The 22,116-nt window shown below is 37.3% G+C and overlaps 3 protein-coding genes across 3 annotated transcripts; all 3 read left to right on the top strand.

Moving 5' to 3' along the window:
* Positions 1-450: 450 nt before the first annotated feature.
* Positions 451-5,279, top strand: sec11a (SEC11 homolog A, signal peptidase complex subunit). The gene is made up of 6 exons (XM_026172210.2): positions 451-667; positions 1,101-1,210; positions 2,167-2,316; positions 2,646-2,765; positions 4,702-4,759; positions 4,848-5,279. Exons 1-6 carry the CDS (start codon positions 617-619, stop codon positions 4,896-4,898), a joined length of 540 nt encoding a protein of 179 aa, XP_026027995.1. The 5' UTR covers positions 451-616; the 3' UTR covers positions 4,899-5,279.
* A 1,939-nt stretch (positions 5,280-7,218) lies between these two features.
* Positions 7,219-8,282, top strand: nmbb (neuromedin Bb). The gene is made up of 3 exons (XM_026172213.2): positions 7,219-7,485; positions 7,713-7,900; positions 7,996-8,282. Exons 1-3 carry the CDS (start codon positions 7,329-7,331, stop codon positions 8,047-8,049), a joined length of 399 nt encoding a protein of 132 aa, XP_026027998.1. The 5' UTR covers positions 7,219-7,328; the 3' UTR covers positions 8,050-8,282.
* A 6,158-nt stretch (positions 8,283-14,440) lies between these two features.
* tspan3b (tetraspanin 3b) lies at positions 14,441-21,413 on the top strand. Its single transcript, XM_026172200.2, has 7 exons — positions 14,441-14,632; positions 15,884-16,075; positions 16,940-17,014; positions 17,389-17,490; positions 19,385-19,537; positions 19,654-19,737; positions 20,283-21,413. Exons 1-7 carry the CDS (start codon positions 14,570-14,572, stop codon positions 20,373-20,375), a joined length of 762 nt encoding a protein of 253 aa, XP_026027985.1. The 5' UTR covers positions 14,441-14,569; the 3' UTR covers positions 20,376-21,413.
* The last annotated feature ends 703 nt before the right edge of the window (positions 21,414-22,116 follow it).

The raw sequence follows: 22,116 nt of genomic DNA, 5'->3' as shown, positions 1-22,116 counted from the left end.
GATGTTTAAAATTCCTTTGGTTAACGCAAGGTGAAATCTGTCAAAATGTGAGCTGTTTGTGAAAAAGCACCAAAGCTCTGCCACACAGTTAACCAACACCCATTCCCCCCAAAAGTGAGCCTTACTTTAGAATTTTCTATTTGGACAAAGTGTGCAAATATATTTATATATTTCCTAGACTTTTATTTTTTAACTAATTTAAAATAATATATATCTATGTATATATTTGTTATGTATATATTTCATTTTGAATTAAAAAAGAGAATGAAAAATGGATGTGTCCTTTTTTGTCCTTTTTTCAATATAGTGTCCATGTTCATTGTTTTCATTTTCAGGACATATCTTAAATTCTACAGTAAACTCCAACAGAAAACACAGCAGCCAGCTGCACGCTTGCAGACAGTGTGGTGTCCTTTTTTGGAAACCCCCCTCTGCTCGCGTCTCGTATCCTGAACTGACACCTCAACACAGCACTGTTGCGCGGGCGGGACTTCCGGTGGAGCGCACCCGGAAGTTTCGGATGCAAGTTTTACTGCCCGACCGTGCATCCATATGGTCGTCACTGTAAACGTTTTAATGTGATTTAGGACTTTTTCTACACCCTAGTTTTGCAAAGATGTTATCGTTAGACTTTCTCGACGATGTTCGTCGCATGAATAAGCGGCAGGTAGGTACCAGACCGTTAGTTCACGGCCACCTCTTTGTATGGCAAGTGAGCTCATAGCTAATGATGACTAGCCGCCAACCCCGTTTTTACCGTTGCAACCTCTCTGCGCCATCAAAAGTGTTTTGTTTCATGCGCATTTATATTTTAAAGCTCGTCCTCTCTAATGCATTACGAAGGGCCTATTTTAACCACGTGTAAAAAATAAAATAAAAATAGATGACTTTGGTGTAGCTAGCTGGTTTCCTGGTTTAACATTACTGTCATAGCACCGCTAGCAAAAGTCAAATGCCGAATGTGCTAAAAATGAATCACCACTGAATTCACAAACGCACAGCAATGTTGCCGTGTTCAGTAAGTTGGGCTAGTTTATACTTGTTAAGCATGCAGACTTGTATTTTGAAATAACTCGTTTTTTCCCTCGTTTTGTTTGCAGCTCTACTATCAGGTGCTGAATTTTGGTATGATTGTTTCCTCTGCGCTGATGATCTGGAAGGGACTCATGGTTGTCACTGGCAGTGAGAGTCCTATTGTTGTTGTTCTCAGGTGAGTTCGGTGTTTTTGTTGTTACTTTAAATCTTGTCCCTTTTTAATATCTGCTGATAATTTATGTTTGTGTAAACTGGAGGAAATTCCTCTGTGTAGTAAAGAACCATGTTCCATATGGTGGTGATTGGACTTTCTTGCAGATAAAAAAAACAATGATATTCTCCAAGGATATTAAGCTTTATACCTTAGAAGTGGGTAACGTTATGATTTTTGAAGTACATATTAGGAGAGTTGTACACATCCTTCAAAAGGCACATTTTTTCTTTACATTTTAATGCGTTTGAGCTCACATGGTTGTCCAAGAATGTGCAGCAGACTGAGTTCAGATGCACCATGTGTCATTCCCCCCTCACTCTCTCCATGCTTTACTGTACACTCAACACTGCCTTATCCTATTAGGATGCAAAGCTCAGTTTTCCTGTATACTTTTATTAGCTCTTTCTTATATGGCGTTTTGTATAGTTTTGGGGGTTGACAACATACTCTTTATGAATTAAATGAACTGTTTCATTGTTGTGAAGCTGTGTAAACTGTTAATTTCAAACAGGATGTGATGATTTGCAAATCATGTAAAGCGTATATTTAAGTGAAAATCAAGATGCTGAAAGTTAGAATTTTAACTGTTTACTTACATCTGATAGCAGCAACAGGTTTCAAGACTGAGCGAGGGGCATGTTTACCACTTTATGTACGCCATTATTTGCCAAAGCTGGTAATGACTGTGATTCAGATTACTTTATGACCCTGTGTAAGTAAGATTCATATTGGCATAGGTAAACTTGTTTTATAACCCAATTAAAAATTTCTTAGCTAGTGTCTTGATTTATTTTTAACCTTATATAAGCTATGCAGCATAAAACTGTCATTTTTAAAGTAGGCATTAATGCTTATTCCAAACTTAAAAAAATTAAATGTTGCCAGCTTTACTAATGTGGGCATCTTTTGTATTTCAGTGGAAGTATGGAGCCAGCTTTCCACAGAGGAGACCTCTTGTTTCTGACCAACCGGGTAGAGGATCCAATCAGAGTTGGAGAGATTGTTGTCTTCAGGATAGAAGGCAGAGAGATCCCAATAGTACACAGAGTACTAAAGATTCATGAAAAGTATGAATGTGTATTTTATGAGTGTTGTTTTGTTAGGTTGGATTCCCATTCCCATCTGTTAAACCGGAATTTTATTATATTTTGACTGATGTGGTGAAAAGGATGGGGCACTCAAGAGCAGCAGAAAGTTAAGCTATTAATGTAGCATGTTGTGATCTAACACCTTGCTGCACTTTGTTGGATTTCCTTTGATTTGTCACCAGTTTTGTATTTAATGTTCTAGGAAGCCTCTGTTATATTACACACATGAATCCTCATCCTTACACAGTATTGAAATGGGTATTTAGTGACGCTGCGGTCTGAAAATCATGCTGATACTTTGTTCACAGGGAAAATGGAGACATTAAGTTCTTGACCAAAGGGGACAACAACGCAGTTGATGATAGAGGGCTGTACAAGCAGGGTCAACACTGGCTGGAGAAAAAAGATGTGGTGGGACGAGCTAGGGGGTAAGTATTTTGGTTGGGAAAAAATGCATAGGAGGACAGATGTCCTAAAACATATTTGATACAGATAACTCCAATAAAATGTATCCCAAAAGGTTGATTCTGTTCATCTGGACGTAGCGTTTTCAGTGGGAGAAACTTTTCGTCACTCATCCAAGTGACTTTTTCAGCCTCAGTTGACTGCAGGTTCCCCAACTTTAGAAACAATACATTGCACAATGACTTTTCATTTCACATTTCTCCCACTGAAAACGCTATGTCGACTGATGCTCTAGTCTTGTCACAGGTGAGAGCAGGTTCAAAATAAACATGTGTAGATGTGAAAGAGTCCAGAGTTGTGGTGATGTTATACTCTCTGCAACATCATCTAGCATGACCAGTTCTGGAGGCTCAGCGATAGCCTGGGAAGCCATATTCTTAGAGAATTCGATTGAAGTTACATAATGCTTGCGACTGTAGTTGAAGACACAGTAAACCTTCTTGTAAGGTTTTTGCTCCTGCATGGTATGTATATGGATGTGCTAAGAGATGGTTTACCTGTACAGCCCAAAGGTGCTGCGTGTACCATCTTATGCTACCAGTAGTGAGAGGGACACAAGCAAAAAATCAGAACTAGAAAGAAATCAGCCTCAATGGATAAGGTATTAAGATATACTCTTCGCAGTGGTTGCTTTGCTTGCTGCTGCGATATTGTCACACAGTTGCTTTTATTTATGCCTGCCATTAAGGCACGGGAAGCTGTTGCAGTATTACCCTGAATGATAGGTGTTGCCCCTCAGACAATAGCTCCACATAAGCGCTGATATAGGAAGAGAGGAAGTCAAAACTGGAAGGAAACACTTGCACAGCATTTTATCAACAAAATCAACATCTCCCTCTGTATATCTGTGCATCTCTGAGCTTCTGTAGTGGAATATCAATTAAAGTAGCAGTGGAAATCAACACTGTGATAGACTTGTTGTCTAAATCCTGCTGCAGCGGCTGTGGCACAATGTGCCAGGTTACAAAATCGAGGTGCATGTTTGGCAAAAGTGCCACAGGCATTGTGATGTGAGATCAAAATCGGCATGTGACTACCCATGATGGGGGTGCACGGCGAGCATAAAAACACCATAAGGAGAAAGCAATGTACTGTGGCCATAACCTTTAAATGTTTTTGTGGCCTGCTTTGTTATTGGCTCTCGAGTGCAACTGTTGTCACTTTCATTTGGATCAAAGCAGGATAAATGAATTCACAAGGGTTTATGCTTCATATGACATCAGTATCGTTTGCTTTTCACCAACTTTGTGTTATATTGCGATGATTGGGTGTTCCACACTTGGACTGTATATTTATAAATATATGTAACTAATATAACAGCCACTATTGGTTGGTGAAGTCCCATTGTGAAGCTACATTTTTTTCTGCTTATCCTGGAATATTGAAAAACTTCTTGCTGGACATGGAAACGAATGAAAAGTTTTAGGTGTTGTTTGTGAACCAGGTTAAAGCCAAGATCCAAAAGGAAACTGTTGTGTGACAGCTAATTAACACATTTCCTTATCTAAATCTAGCCAGAAGAACAATATGAATAGTTTACACACACATACTACATAGCGAGTGGTCCAGAACAGTACAAGCAGGAAAACAGTCCATGTAGGTTTAAAAAACAAATGCATCTAAGGAAGCTTTAATGTTAGGTTGGTCTCGATACTGAATAACAGGCCACTCGCTTGAATATAGAAGTTTATTCTGTTGACTTTGAAGCTTATGCACTTAATAGCTACAACAAGTAAATGTAAGTGCTTAAAACAGCATTTTAAATCCAGTGTAACATTCATACTTGCTCATTCTAAAATTCATTGAAGGAAGTTTTAGACGTTTTGTTTATGTGGATTACATTGTGTTACAGTATGTGTCAATAACATTTAACAGCATTTTCTTTTTAATCATTTCCAGGTTTGTGCCATACATCGGAATTGTCACCATCCTCATGAATGATTACCCCAAGTTTAAAGTATGTTGGCTGCAAACAATCTCTGGTTTTTAGGCTTAAAAATGTAGAATGTGTTCTGATTTCTTCTTCCTCTGCTATAATTCTGCAGTACGCTGTGCTCTTCTTGCTGGGTCTATTTGTGTTGGTCCATCGGGAGTGAGGTGCCCAAGCTTCAGCACTTGAGAAGGATAAACTACGTCCAGGAAACCTCAGTCATGCCTTTCAGAACAGAATTAAGTTAGACTTTGTCAAACCCAACTGGCTTTTTGTACCATTTGTTTGAACATTTTGTAGAAATGTGGATAGGGTGTTTACATTTGAAATATCCAAGCTTTAAAAATATTTTTGTGAGGGAATTAGGCTAAAACTAGCATGTAGTCGCTCTTTATTTGTAATCTTTGGAAAGTGAAACGGCGTTCTTAATGACTAATTCAGTCGTTTCTTTCCTGTTAAATTCATTGTCTTATGTGACCAATATGTGAAGTATTTTATGACAACTGAATATGAATGAAAATTAAATATGAAATCTGGTTACCATCCACTATGAATTATTTTACTCTGTGTCTCTGTGATTTCTTTTTTCCTCTGCCTGTTGAAATCAGTGTCAAACATCTTATACCTTCTCGTAAAAAAGAAATTATACAGTTTATTTGCTATTTGTTTGGAGTTCTTCAAATATTTGAAAAATGAGTTTTTGTATTTCTGTTGCTGGTTGTCATTAAAGTTTTCAAGCATTGTTAGTAATGCTATAGAATTCATGTATTTCTTCATGTGGAATTGGTAAAGAAAGTTAAGAGTTTTGATGGTAAATAATTAGTTCTTTCTGGTTTTGGGGTTTGTTTGTGTGTCCCCACCCCCCATAAATTCACCATCTGATTCTTGTGTGTGTGTGAGAGAGAGAAACTGGGGCTGTGCCAGAGATAATTTGCTGCTCGCACATTTTGTTGCAAATTAAATGGTGTAATGGCTTGTTTGGTAAATTTCTATTTAAAGGTCAGTGGAGTGGGGTCCAGTGTTTTATTTCTATGGGCTGAGCTTTAATGACTGCAGAAATGGTTGTTGATGACATCAACACACTTGCAATCAAATCTTGGATATCCAGCTTTAATATGTAATCATATAGTGGGAGGTGTAAACTATAATTTTACTATGGATCCACTTGAAATTGTGTTAAGGCACCTGAACTCGGATTGAAATTGATTGCATTTGCAGTTTTCCTTTGACCTGAGAGACGACCTTGTTAGGTGTGGATTGCCACTTCCATTTGAAGCCATGTATATTTATAAACCAATATTTCATAAATATGATGCAGTCTTGACTTCAGACACTAAACTTTCATATGAGTTATGAAGTGTTAAAGAAGTATTTTCTCAAACCCTGATTTTTGAACCAAGCTTTGTTAATTAATTTTGGTTTGGCCTTCAATGAACAAAGCAAATCCAAGTAACCCCAAGCATTAGTCAATCCATGAAGTTAATTGTAGACTTTTGTGTCTAAATCTATTATTTTGACCCTTAGATGCTGATGTCCACATATCGTAAGGCAGCCGTGGCTGTCTCTTACCATTTAATCTGTGAACATAGGTTTGTCTTGATGGTGAGGTGGTTTCCTAATTAAACTGACATTCAGCTGTGCACAATTTATGAAATCACAAGATTGTGTGCTAATGTGAAAGGTTATAAAAGAGCAAGATTTAAAACTGCAGCTCTTTCACTATACTTGTAACTTTAGCACCCTGAAGTGACAGAGAGGCCATCTGTCTTTTCAGCTCTAAATTAGCAGTGAGAATCAGCAGGTTCTCTTGTCCACGGAGAACTGACGGTGATCACAGTGGCATGTTGCAACTGGCCAAATGTCATGTTGCTCATTGTAAGGGGCTAGGCATGGCCATGGGAGAGAGAAGGGGTGTAGGGACCTTAGCAGGAAATGATTATGTGTGATTATGCTGGAGAGGAAAGCATTAGCTACCCCCTGTGTAATTTTGTGGCTCTAACCAGCAATTTGCACCAACAGTGCACAACATTTAAAAAATCATTAGTTTTTGCTCACCTATGACACTTTTATACTAATAGTTAAAATATAGTCTACTGCGATGCTATATAGAATCATACAGATTAAAAATAAACTGAAAGGTCATGATGACGCATTTGATTGAATTCTCTTAAAAGAAATGCCATATGCATCCACGCATATACCTTTTCCATTTTCCGGAACTTCTGAAAACAATTCCAAATACAGAATTTTATTTCAGTTAATAAACACACATATGTGTACCGGTATGTTGCTGTTCATAGCTTGGTCAGAGGAGTGTTTTTCAGCAAAGGTTCCTGTCTGCTCTGAGTAAGAATAACCGCGTGGCGCGTGAAATACGCACAGCCCGACGCGCAGACCAACAAAACCTTGAGAATGACTCAACTGTCTTCATTTCAATTTATGCAGCAAGCTGACTGAAAAATATACGCATCATACAAAGAGCCCACCCCGGTCGGGAGAGCCTATAAAAGCTGGATACATCGGAGCAATCTACAACCAACAGGAGACACTTGGAAATTTGCGCGCTGGAGGACACTTCACTAGTTGACACGCTGAAATGAGAGGGTTTACACTGAATAATGTCTGCCAGTGTGGCTTGTTTACATATCTTGTTTTATTTTCTTTCACCGCTGCAGTGAGTTTCGACCTGACTGAGCTCAGAAATAAAGTTGCAAAAATCAAAGTGCATCCAAGAGGCAATCTTTGGGCTACAGGTAAGAATATCTGAAGTTACACTGTAGACACATGGGTCGTATTTATGTTGGGTTCCATCTCATCTTTGTATGTATTTTAATAGATAGCATGTTTCCTTCTTTTTCTTTTCTTTTTTTAAAAAACATTTTTATTGTGTTATGTTTTTTTGAAAAGTTATTATGTCTTATGTCTTCCAATTTTTGCTTAGTTTAAGCAATAATTAATGGGTGTTTCTTCGATTTGGAAGGACATTTCATGGGCAAGAAGAGTGTCGTGGATACTCCTATGCTGCCTTCAAATGAGGACCAAGGTGCCGATGCGCTGGAAGTCACCCTTCCTGCAGAGCAGAGTGCGCTCGGGGAGCTTTTCCAAGAGTTTCTGCGGGTGGCGCTGCAAGCGCAGATGGATACACAAGAAAGTCGTTCGAAAAATCAGGCGAGAAAACTTTCCCACGTTTTTGATATAAGATGTCAAAAGGCTGTTTCTGTGTTATAATATACTAACTCGCAATGTCATGCTCTCTCTTTCAGGAGGCGGACTTGTTGATGAAGATTTTAGAGAACTACATCCGAACCAGAAAGTGATGTAAAGGATACAAACCTGGCACGCATTAACATGGATCGAAGGTCACCTGGGCTTATGAGTTAAAATAAATAAGAATCGTGTACAGTCTCATGCTCATCATGATTGTAATTTACTGTAACTGGCTTGCTCATTTGCAATACATCTTTTTTTCCAATTATTTTGATGGATCTATTTTACATGTTCTTGTCATTTGTTTAGTTATTTGTATTAAATAAAATAATGATTTGCACTGCTTTGACTTTGATGTGTGATAAATTATAGATCGATTTGTTCTTTCTGATTGCAAAAGCCCCTCCCAAACAATTCATTAGTGAGCCTAAACACTGATTTTATTATATATACACCGCTGGTGTCCACTTGCACAAGAATGAGCAACACAGAAAAGATGCAGGTTGATAATGCTATAATGTCTGGGCACCTTTCATTGAGATGAGTTGAATTCATACTTTGGTAACACTTGTGGCCTAAAACACAGTATTACAGATATGGATAAAGGTCTTATTTATACACCTTTCATTAACATTTGCGTCAACCTTTTTTTCCCTTATAAAAATAACACTTATATAAATATAAATGTAGGAAGCTTACATAAATCACACTTCTTAGTTTCCTGAATATTTCGACATGAAATCAATATAATCTTTGTACTTTTTTTGTCCTTTGCATAAAGGGATGATCTGTTCTCTCGATCAATATTGGTCGAGCGCAGTGAGATGGCCCATGCAACTTCTTTGCCTTGAGCTATTCTGTTGTATTTGAAATGGATAGGCTATTTCAATTTCTCTCCCACAATGCCTTGTCTGCTTTGTGTCATTTCAAGGTGTGGATTGTGCATCAAATCCAACGTGGTGAGAGGTGTGAGTAGAGGAAGTCTTTATAAGCTCTAATACACCTTTCCGGCAGTGTTTTTGAGAGGGTCAAGAACTGTTATCTTGATATCAGTACGATATGAACCCTATTACCTATGATACACCATTTGTTCAAAACTTTTAAAATTATAGTCATGCAAAAACATAACATAAAAAACATAATTCTGTATCCATGATAGTTATTGCCAGTTTCTGCTGAATATGTACATTTGAAGATGGGTAAGAACCAGATATTATAACTATTTTGAGCCCTGTGCAAAGTGGGAAGCTTTCTTGAAAAAGAAAAATCCATAATTTTCTTTTGTTGGGCACTTGGCTCACTGAGTTTGTTACACGAAAAAAGAACTAGTGCCAAACTCAGATAAACATGTAATTCATGAAAATGCCTACAACCAAATGATTCTCTGTCTCAATAAGATAAGATAAGATAACCTTTATTAGTCCCACACGTGGGAAATTTGTTTTGTCACAGCAGGAAGTGGACAGTGCAAAAGTTATGAGGCAAAAATTAGAATACAATAAGAATAAATACAGTACACAACTGTACAGAATAGAATAAAATAAAATACTATATACAGTAGAATAAAATAAAATAAATATACAATAAGATAAAAATAGAATACAAATACTATATACAACTGAGTAAAAATACAACGATGGCTGCTTCGTGTCTAGTGCTGATCAGAAAATCATAATCCTCAAAACTTTTGCTCACGCTTTCAAAACCTACTTTTCATGACACCAAATCAACACTGAATTATTTTGCAGTTAATCAATTCTCTTTCTCTTCATTAAAAAAAGAGTAACGAGTGTTTAGCCAAACACAAGGAAATCGAAGTGATTTTGAATATAGCGTGATTGTTGATGCTGGACAGGGTGGTCTGAGTATTTCAGAAACTGCTGAAATGCTATTCCAATAAACAGATGAATGAATAATTAATTCTAATACATTGTCATTTACAATCAACTCCAGGGAAGGGTCACTATAGATAAAGAGGAGTTGAAAATGATTTACTTTACTTCTGGATAGAGCTCCTTCCTTGCTAAAGTTACATGTGGAGATGTGTCTGCTTCTTAGTAGTGTGGGAGTCCCACTGACATGCACAATTCAACCACAAATCACAGTACTGCAAATAACAAACAGTTGTTACCTGGCTACAATTGTAACTGTGCCATATTCTATTGAGTGGTAAATTCTAGACTGCTGTAGGCTGTTAACATTTTGTCTATTTTTGTTAGAAACTGGGTTATCAAAATTGACCCTTAAGTTTGTAACTTCTGATTTTTGTATTTCACATTAGAATCTGGAGCACACACATTTATAATTAAGTCTTTGTCCAGTAAACAACAGCTTTTAGATCCTGGAATGTTCAGGTGCAGGATGCTGTGTCCAACTAGGTTAGTAGGCTAGAAAATTGGCCACAATTTTTACAGGAAAATAAGCCTGCACAATAATTTAAAGGAGAATGAAAAGCACTAAAACATGCTTTTAAAAAGGACAAAAGGAAAATCGATAAAAAAAACATTCTCGTTCCTTTTTCTTTTCTTTTCATTTTTATTTTGTTTAAAAGTGCGAACATGTGTCCTGGAACTTTGCAGTCATCACATAGATATGCAAAATGTACAAGCATTTGATTTTTATGAGAATTTTGGTATTTTTCTTATTTATTTATTTATTTTAAATGTGAGGCAAGTGACTGTTGCAGTTTGATGTAGTGGTAAAATAATTAGTAAAGTCCAAACATGTTGCATGTTTAACTCTTGAGAAAGGTGATGTTTTAATAAAATCTGAGCATGTGCTTACTTACTACTAGGAAAGTGAGAAACACTGTTCCTCTATTCTCTGTTTACTTTGCACTTGTTCCATTGCTCATTTAACTGAGGAAAGAATATGCTGATTATAGATGGGATAGAACTAGAGAGTGATAGAGAAGGATCTCTGAGCCAACGTGTCAGAAAAAGCTTGTGTCAGAAAGATTCAGAGATGTATCAGTAGGAGTAGGCCAGAACTTTCTTGGAGATAATGTGAACTGTGTCACAAGTTTATGGCATCAAATGGAAAACACACTGTCAGGAACAGGTCAAGTTGAGCATTTTTGAGATGTGCAGAGGAGGTATGGTGGATATACTGGCAAAGAGTGTTGAAAATGCAGCTGCCAGGCAGGAAGACAAGAGGAAGAACACAGAAAAGGTGTATGGATGTAGCAAACAAGGACATCAAGAGCATTGGTGTGACAGAAGAGGATGCTAGGGATATCGATATGTTGACAGATCTGCTGTGGCGATGCTAAAGGGACCAACTGAAACAAGAAGAAGAACAAGAGTGGTCCATCACTTGTTATTTTTGTTGATTATTTTATATTTATGAGTTCTGACCTTATCTCTTTTTCTTTCATATAGAATGGTCCAGTATATCTTATGCTAAAGGAAGCACCTTTCCTTAGTAGTTAGAGATTTTGACCAGATTGTGTTATGACTGCCACATACATACTTCTTGGACATTTCACACTGGAGCAAATTTGACTACTTGACCACATCGAAATACCAAGGAGGGAAAATTAACATCTAGAGGAAGTGCAAACAATAGAAATGCACAAGGACCAGTCATTACTGAATAAAACAGGAAATTACTTAAACCGAACCTAATAATGCAAAACTATGAAATCATTCTGTTATTAAAGCTTTGTCCAAAAAAACATCCTCACTAAGCAACTCAGTCTGCATCTCAAGTCAATTTCAAGTCCCAGTGTGGTCCTGTTTTTAAATGTGTACCTCCCCTTCTCTTCCACTTATCATTTTCAGGGTCACAGGGTGGCTGGAGCCTATCCTAGCTGTTTTAGGGCGAGAGGCAGGGTACACCCTGGACAGGTCGCCAGTCTGTCGCAGGGCTAAGACATAGAGACAGACAACCATTTGCACTCACATTCACCCCTATGGGCAATTTAGAGTTACCAATTAATCTAACCCCACTAACTGTATGTCTTTGGACTGTGGGAGGAAGCTGGAGTACCCGGAGAAAACCCACACCAACACGGGGGAACACGCAAGCTCCAAGCAGAAAGACCTTAGCCTGGTGGCGGAATTGAACACAGGACCTTCTTGCCGTGAGGTCCTGAGTGCTAACCAATGTGCCACCGTGCTGCCCATAAATAAAATTTGCACATACATAGATAAAAATATAGAATTTCATGATTTTACTGAGGGGTAATTAGTTTTAAGAATATGGCCCAAAGTTACAGTTATGTATGCCTCTGCCATTGGAACATTTGGTATTCCATTTTTTGTCTTTTCTTTTCTTTTTATATTTTATATTGTGCTATTTTAATCATGAATTAAGTGATTGCCACAGGCAAACCTGATGCATAATTCACATAGTGAATATATGTTGTGTCAAAACAGGCAATCTCTGCTAGTGAAATTTGTAAATTCCATTGTTGTTAGTTTGAACACCAAAAGTTCACAGAGACGAATTTATCCAGTGTTCTTGCAATAAAGCCATGGCTTTGGGCACCACTTTAGGTCATTACTGATAGAGTGTTGCATCTAATTTTCTCCTGTGTAATCCATCCTGCACTCTTAAGAAACATGCGAGCCTCATAGGTGACATGTATTTCTTACATTTGTTTATTTTTGCCAGGGGACTGTGTGGGCACGCTGTGCTTGTTATTATTTATTCAAGCCTGATACTGAACACCTAAAAAATTCATGGAGTTGAAAAACAGATTATTATATGGTTGTAGGCTGTTCTTGCCAACTGCTCATTCTTGATAAATCTCTGTCTCACAATTTGTGTGCCTTTGTAAAACTAGCAATGATACACTGCCACCCTCTGGCATAAAACCACTCATTACACATCACTGACATCTCAGTGTGGAATTTCCCTGTTGGATTTTTAAGAGCTTCAAAGGAAGGTGCTGATGAAAGTATAAAAAATAAAACGAAAAACACGTAAATCAATATTTGTCTTTATGGGAGTCTATATGTAAGTAAATAAACATATAAAACTGACATTTGATACAGGCGAGTGAACACAGTTGAACCTGAATCATATGCAACAGCAGATTGTTACAATACTTGGATCAAAAACAGTCACAAGAGAACTATTCTCTACTACTACTACTACTCCCACATCATAACCAGTTCTGACAATTTTAGGTCCTTGTGTAGATTATTCAAGGAAACAGTGCAGGGTATCTAAAAGCATTTTTTCTAATTCCATTCTGACTCTAGAGATAAACACTTGTAAAATATTATGAGAGGATAGGGCATACTGGCAGCAGGTTTTACACATAAAAACAGACAAATAAGAAGGAAAGAGCCCAAGCTGAGATTTATATATGAAAAAACAACCAAAGGGAAGTCTGCGGACAGCAGCACACACAATTTCATCAACCAGTAATAACATGTAAAGCACAATGGTAGACATTATCTAACCTCTTTAGGTACAGGTGCTAGGCCAGGTGCATTTATAACGAGATCATCATAATCTAATAAAAATTCCTCACCTGGAGGAATGTATTTATTTGTATAAAATAAACTTAATTTTCAATTTCAGTTTCGTTTGCAAAAGTTCAGTTTGGACACAAGCTTTTCAACATGAGTTTTAAAGGACAAATTCTGGTCTATAATGATGCTTAAATACTAGTTGTGACCATTTCAGTTTCACCCACTTAAGTGTTTTTGATTTTAGGAAGTTTCAGTGTGTTTGCTATTGTCTAAGCTGTATATTTATGAGATTACAAACAGCAAAATACCAAATGTTAATCTGTTCACACTTGAGTTTTATAATATAATCTGATAGGTCAAAATAAAAAACAAGGCATTCAGTCTCAGTTCATGTTAGGTAGTTTCATTGTATATCGGTGTTAACATGCTTTAAAAAAAGACTCCCAAAGTTTTCAGTCATTAATGAGTTAAGTGATAAGGTTTAAGGTTTAAAGACAGGGTTGAGCTTGACACCATGAAGCTATTTTACTTTGCTAGCTTTGTTAACAAACTCAAAGGACATAGATAAGGAAAAACTGTTTAATGAGTGCAGTCATCAAGATAATAAGACATTAAATAAAATTAAAAAATACATACATGCATTAGTCTATTCATGCCAGTTTATGTTTCTCAGAAACCTCCTGCCTACAATATTGGAAAGCTGCAGTAAAATAGGAGTAGCACAGCTGGTAGTTGGCATGAAGGAAACTTGCAGCTGTGGAGAGCAGCATGTAGGGAGAAGAAAGAAACACCCCACATGCAAATTCTAAATATCAAACTTGTTGAGTTACTTCTAAAAGACTGATCAAGCTCACTTTAACTCTGGTGCTGTGTCAGAACTTTATGAAATAGATGCTGTTTCAAATAACACCGCACGATAGATTTACAGACTCACAGATCATTAGCTCAAATGTAGTACAATGTTGTAGACAAACGTCCCAGCATTACCCCCAGTTTGTTTGTTTTGAATGGTGACGTCACCAGAGCACGTGACCGAGCAGCGCTTCCTTGCGGCTATTTTATTGGTCAAACCTAGAAGAATCTGCACAGTGGGGCAGGACGAAGCCATTTTATTATTTTAACAGCAAAGGTGCAGGTGCATCAGTATTTTATTTTTTAAATATACATATATACTAAGTCTTTCCATTTAAGCTCTCTCGATACGATGGGCCAGTGTGGGATTACGTCATCTAAAACCGTCTTGGTTTTCCTCAATCTAATATTTTGGGTAAGGAAACGGCAGATGCTTGAACAATGTGCAGCATCCCAGTAAGGCCAAGGATGGAGACTGTTAGCAAACTGCGCCAGAGATGCACTGCAGTTAGGCGATAAAACAGATGCATTATATGGCGGTAATTATGTGTACAGACTCACTCTGACGTTAGTGTTTACTGTAAGATGCACGGACCTTAACTGGAAACCCATTTGAGTGGTTAGCAGTAGCTGCAGCTGTAGCGTGTTCTTTAGCTGCCGCCCACAACTTATAGCTATGACGTTATGCAGCAGCAGCTGAGTTAACCTCCAGCGCAGTTTGAGCTGCATCATGCTAGTATATTAAAAGAACAGCAGAGCTAAATTAAAGCATGTATAGATGAGCAAAATTCAAAATATACGATCAAGCAGGATGACTGAATAATATAGAGACGTGAGGCCCAGTCCACACTGCTTATGCGTGCTTTGTCTGCGAGCCTGAATTACCATTATTCATGTGAAGCTATGATGTCGTTATAGCACATGTGGGTGATTGAAATGTCTTGTTTTTGTGTCCAAGTTCATGATTTCTATTTAAAATCATTTATTAAATGAATTACTTGTAGGTTTCTAATTTGATAAATAAATAATATATTTATATTTTGAGTTTATTCAAAAAATATATATGATTTACAATTTTTCCGTTTTGGTAAACATGCCTATATTTGTGTGTGAGTATAAAAGCAGCATAAGGAATATTTCTCTATTGGATATCATGTTGTAGATCTTATATATAATGTTGTGTTTGTAAGGCTGCTATCTTGTCCAGGACTCTCTTGGTTAAATAAAAGTAGTGAAAAAAGAGAAGACTAAGAACACTTTTAAAGCTGGGGTTTAAATTATTATACATTCAAAATCTGATATAACAATCATTTTAAAGCTGTTCAGCTCATTAAAATAATTGTTTAATGGTTTGCATGTTCTCAAATGTCAGGGTGGTGCAACCATACAAAAACTATAGTTTAATTATGAAATCAAAAAACTAATAATAGGGGAGAAGTGTATGCTTTTGCTACCAAATAAAAACGTTAACACAGACGATTAAGTAAAAGCCTGTCTGAATTGAAAATAATTACAAAAGTTGCAAAGATGGCTTAAGTCAGGTGGTGCAACTGCAAGAAGTGTCAGTTAAATTCTTTTAGGCCGAAAATGTATTATTAAATGATTTGCACTCACATAAATTGAAGCATTGGAAAAGCAGGTTATTTTTCCCTGTTTCTCTCTGCAGGCTGCAGCTGGAATTTTATGCTACATTGGAGCTTATGTGTTTATCACATATGATGACTATGACCACTTCTTTGAAGATGTGTACACGTTGATTCCAGCTGTTGTAATCATAGCTGTCGGAACTCTTCTCTTCATCATCGGTTTGATTGGCTGCTGCGCAACAATACGTGAAAGCTCCTGTGGCTTGGCAACGGTGAGTGAAAAAAGTGGTTGTATGCCTATGGTAGGAAACTGTAGGAAACACGTTAAGAAGTGCCAAGGAAGGTGGGTGATATATATCAAGAAAATTTGCAATAGCTATATTTCTGATGATAAAGTAAAAAATACTGAATGGTGTTTTTCATGCTTGCAGTTTTCAGGCAGCACCATTAATATTGTAAGTAAAGGAAGGGCATTTTCACAATATTGGCACTAAAACCTCATTTCTACCTGGGATGCTGTATATTGCTTTGAGCTTCTTAACTAGCATTTTAAAGCCCTTCCTTTCGACCATCACTAATGGTGGTGTTGAGCATAACTTGCAAGTGCTGCGCTTGGGGGAGTCGTTTGTTTACATTTCAGTCAGACATCAGCAGCTGCTAGTATATCATAGCCTTTATATTATCTTCATAGCATGGTTGTGTTTTTGCCTCAAGTGCTGAAAGAAGTTTATGTCTTTAGTGAGAACAGTTTGTTGCACATTTTGAGAACTTTTTGCTTTGTTGAAAGTTGGTGAAGAAACTCCCTTTTTTAATTTACTACTGGGGGATGCTGACAACCGACTCTTGCTGGGAATGTACATACATGGCTTTGCTAAAGCAATAATAATGCAATATGGGTTTTAATGGGAGTTTATTGAATTAAATTGCAGTAGTGGAAGAAAATACTTAAAATGCGGTAAAAATGCAGGGAGGGATTTTAAAAATAAAATGCCAATAATTTGACATTTTCACTTGTTTTGGCAATTTTGATTGATACAACCTCACATTGATTGTGACAGAGAGGAAATGTCTAATGTTCAATATTTTCTTTAATTTTAGATCAATTTTACCATCAGCTTTCTGTCCCTGTTTTTCAGTTTGCTGCCATACTCCTGCTGGTATTTGTAACGGAGTGTGTGGTGGTGGTGCTCGGCTACATATACAGAGCAAAGGTAAACACTGTTTTGCTGGTCACGTTCTCTTCTGTTAAAGGCGACAATGTAATGCTGCTGCTAAATCTTAATTTGTCTCCTGTTTCAGGATAAATTACCCACTGTGGCAACCCCTTGTGAACAAGGAAGTTTTTATGTAATTTACAAATAAATTGTTTATTACTGTGTGTAAAACAGCTCCTTCTGCTGTGAAGAATAAATGTAATTAAATTAGCCGCTCTCATTTATCCTTAATCTGTTTGGATTAAAGTGCTTCTATAATTAGTTTTTTGACAATGTTATAAGACTAAGTCAGCAAATTACTTTGAGTGAGCAATGAGTGGTGAATAGTGACAGTTGTGTTATTTTTTCTTTTCTTTTCTTTGTTTTTATAGGTAGAAGATGAGGTGAATCACTCCATTCAAAAAGTTTACAATGAATACAGCGGCACCAACACTGATGCTCCTAGCCGGGCGATTGATTATGTGCAGAGGCAGGTGAGAAAAAAACTTCTATTGTGACAAATGATTTTGTCATCTAAAACTGAGGAAAAAGTGAGTGCGTGCAGTTTTTAATTACGTTACTTTTTATGCTTTCCTGGTAGTGTGTATATATATATATATTAGGGGTGCAACGATACACAAAATTCACGGTTCGGTTCGGTTCGATACTTTGGTGTCACGGTTCGATATTTTTTCGATACAAAAAAAATGTTCATGCCTTTTTAATTTGTCATTTATTAAAATTATAAATATATATTTTAACTCAAAAGTACAGTTTTTAAATTTAACCCTAACCCTTGTGCGTGTTTTTTATTTTGACAGCGAATGCGCACCTGTGGACCACTTATGTGCAGCCCTGGTTATATAGCTCGTCATATTGCAGCCACAGAAATTATTTTGTCCATGAAACCATAAAGCTGCACTTTCTTTTTGCCTTATAGTCTGATTTGTCATAACTTCTTCGTTTTGTGGTAAGCTTTTCTTTGGCTGTCACTTCTTCACCCTGACCTGTCTTATTTGGCTCAGCAGAACTAAAATATATATCTGTCTGTGAAGGTTCTCAGTCATCCAGGTCATCGTAGTCAAATATAAATCCTGCTGCTTTTACACACGCACTCACATAAGCTCAGCGATTCTCTGCGCGATCAACCTCTCACATGTTTAAGCTTCCTGCGGGAGATTTCACTTGTCATGTTTGCATAGTAAGCTAACGATTAATAAGACGATGTCAGAGGAATTGGTGCACAAATTATCATCACTCACAGATCAGTGCTGTCGCTCTCTATACACAGTTCGCACGATTGCAAAGTGAAAGCAAAAAAACAAGCGCAAATTCAAACGCGACTTCAATATGTCACATATTGACAGTGGCTCACCGATGCCAATGACATAATTACCCAGCTACATTTCTGAAAGAATGCAAAAGCATTGACATATATTTTTCCTACAATAGCCCGACTTTTCGCTAGCTCCGGGACGTCGGGCTAGCAATATTGCAAGCCCTGTATCTGATTGAGGAATCACTCATCTTTGGAAAAGAGAGTTTATTACAGAGAAATGTCTCTTTCCAAATAAAAGCTATACTATCCGCTTCTTCTGGGCTATATTCTCAGCAGCATAAGGAGAATCACGTGCTAACAGCGGTCTAAATGACTCGGCTAAAGTTAGTAGCATGCTTGTTGTTTTTGTCTTTGCACTAGGATGATGTCGGCGTAAATGTGCAGTCATATTTGTTGTGTTCCCACTAGTGCTTTCAGGTTAATCTCGTTGAAATGACCTTAACGCCACAACACGGCAAATCTCCGTTAACGAGCTACCGCTGATCGCCCCGTGCGTGGGGCTAGACGGCCAACACGTTAACGAGCTAACTGCGCTAACACACTAGTTCCCACCCATGTAATTGAGCATTGCATGGCACATCCAACATACTGTTTTACTTTAGTCCATGACTCGCTTACCTTCAGGGTCATACGTCACATGAAAACCAAAATAATTCCAAACGCCAGATCTGAATGAGGGTGGGGGAGGTGCCCTGCGCTCTTCCTTCTGACGATGCTGTCTGTGTTGAGCGCTCAGTGGATCTGCGCTCGACAGTGCAGCCTAGGCGGAGTAGTCGAACGCAGATTCACTGAGCGCTCAACACAGACAGCATCGTCAGAAGGAAAGTTGATAAAATAAATTACAAATGTTGTATTGTTCGATACATATGCGTACCGAACCGAAAGCACTGTATCGAACTGTTCAATATCGATACGAATATCGTTGCACCCCTAATATATATATATATATATATATATATATATATATATATATATATATATATATATATATTAGATGATGATGAATTTTAAAATTGTAATTAAACATTTTCATCCACCGTTTGTCCTAGCTTCACTGCTGCGGCATTCACAACTACTCTGACTGGAAGAACACCCACTGGTTTAAAGAATCCAAGAACAACAGCGTCCCCGTCAGTTGCTGTCAGCCCAACATCAGCAACTGTACAGGCACGCTCACTCGACCAGCAGATCTTTACCAAGAGGTACACACCACTAGTTTGGTGTCTGTAATTAAATCGTTTGCAGAGACTGTAAGTATTTTCCAGCATGTTACAAGTGTGTTTATAGCTGGAGAACTTTTTTTATTTTTCGTCTTTAGGGATGTGAAGCTCTTGTTGTGAATAAATTAAAGGAGATTATGATGTATGTCATATGGGCTGCGTTGACTTTTGCATCTATACAGGTAAGGAATATAAGCTGCAAACACAAGGGTCTTAAAATGTTGACACCTATATTTTGTCTTGCAGATAGTTATAGTGAGATTTTACATATTTATATGCCGCATCATCTCTCAGCTAAAGCTTATAATCAGAACTATATTTAAAGAGTCTTGCAATAGACTCAGGTGAGTAGGGTGTATTATTGAAACTGCAGTTGTCTTGGTAACAAGTGAACTGAAAGTAGCTCTGACCTAATTGAGACAAAGTAAATGTGGTCAAAGACTCTATGTTTAACAAAGCATCTATGTTTAACAAAGCATCTATGTTTAACAAAGCATCTATGCTGTGGTTGTTGTCAGCATAACATCCAACTTTACAGCCAGAGTCCATATAGTGATAAATACAAGTATAGTTCTTATACATTACAGAGTATGTTCTATAGTGTGTCCCAATATTCCTGTTAAAATTTGAAACTGTTGAGTTGTGCTGTTTAATGAAATTCACATGGAGGTTGCTGAAGGGAAAAAATTAACTTCACAGTTTTGATCCCTGTGCTGTCTGCCTGCAGATGCTGGGCATGCTCTGTGCTTGCGTGGTGCTGTGCAGGAGGAGCCACGACCCAGCGTATGAGCTGCTGGTCACAACCAACAGCTATGCATGAAGAATGCAGCCGGCCAACAAAACACTAAGAAAATCAACAGGAGCGTCACAGGACATGTTCACACTAGTTATCAGCTATAGTTATATAAGCTCAAGCACACCTTGCACAATTCATGATAAAGTAGCGAACACTGACGTTTTGGGTGGGGGCTTCAAGGGAAAACCATTTATTTATTGACATGCTTTCCAAGTTCCTGTTACTTTTAAATGTTTATCCTTTTGTTACAAATACTGAAATATTTACAAAAGCCAAAGTTGTATATGGCTAATTGATTTCTGATTATTGATGTGCAATTTTTTTCTTTAAATTGTGGCTTCATAAAATTTGTGTAGATGCCCAATAAGGATGACGAGAAGCTTAAATGTGAAAATAAGACTGGTCGTGTTGTATGAAAGCTTTTTCTTGGTGTGCTATTTTGCACCATGGCTGGAACTCTGGAGATATTTAGTGGTTGTCCAAATGTATAAGCTGTGTTAAAAATAACATGTACTCTGTTACCAAGGCCTTGGTTTGACCAGACAAATCTTTTTAGCATAGTACAGATCTGACGTTTTAATCTTAGCTGTTCCATGAATGCAGTCTAGTTTTTAAGATTTGCAGAATAAGAATTATGAATGTTTGGTTTTTTTAGGTGTTGGAGCAGCATCTCATTCTCAAAGCGATGTTTGGTGAAAGAGTTGTTTATGTTCACAAATATTCCGATTGTAAATTTCCAAATCAGGCTTCACTAACAAGGCATTGCTAAGATATAAATTGTGAATTAACTATTTGGTCTCCAGTGCCATCAGTAGGAGTATTATCAGTGTTACCTAAAGATTTATATATGTAGATTTAATCGGTTACAGTCACACATTTACTTGTTTAGTTTGATTTGTTAAGTTTAAACCTGATTTTTAAAAAAATACACATTCTTTGTACCTTGTAGTGAAAGTGTGTACCCTTTTAATATTTTTAAGCTGTTAAGTTGATCCCATATTTAGCTAGTTCCACAGAAAAATATGAGCGATAAAAGGAGACAAATAAACTCATACACCTCAACTGGATTCTTTTAATTTTTTTTTTCACGTGACAGTAAATATGCTACCAAAAAAACCCCAAACCGACACAAAGTACTTAAACAAGCAATATCATATGGCTATATCATCAGGCGCATGGAATTATATTAAACATGTTTAAATGTGCCGTCACTTGACAAGCATAAAAATAGTTTATTCTAGTAGTTTGTTCATCTGTATGTGCTACTTTTGTAGCTGATGGTCTGTGGAAGGTTTACAGAAAAACTTTTATGTACAGCAGATATAAATGATGATTACTACAGTCATATGAAAAGGAACGTTTTTGCAGGATTTTATGCAGTCCTGTGAAAAACACATTACACAGTGGGTAATTATCAGCCTGGTGCTGCTAATCAAATGCAACTGATCATCAGCAAGTGTGACCACCTCTGTAAAAGAAGAAGTTTTGGCAGATTACTAATTTGGAGCATTTAGTTTTGTTATGTTAACGCTACAAGACCACATCTAGTAAATTCCCCAGCAATTTCACCCAAAGTCTGACCATGCAATACTTAGAAAAATTGCAAAAGGCCAAGAGCTACATTCCTCATTTAGGGTGTTATATCTAAGTTCCTGACAGTACAATTCCTGAACGAGTATGGCTTGTTTGGAAGAATTGTAGGGAGAAGATGGAATAATAGTTTAGGTTTGCAAAGTTGTATTTGAGCAAACCAAAAGACCTCCAG

The sequence above is a fragment of the Astatotilapia calliptera genome, chromosome 1 (assembly GCF_964374335.1).
Source record: "Astatotilapia calliptera chromosome 1, fAstCal68.1, whole genome shotgun sequence".
NCBI classification, from domain to species: Eukaryota; Metazoa; Chordata; class Actinopteri; order Cichliformes; family Cichlidae; genus Astatotilapia; species Astatotilapia calliptera.
Note: the sequence above shows the minus strand (reverse complement) of the source record. Positions and strands in the feature narration are given on the sequence as shown.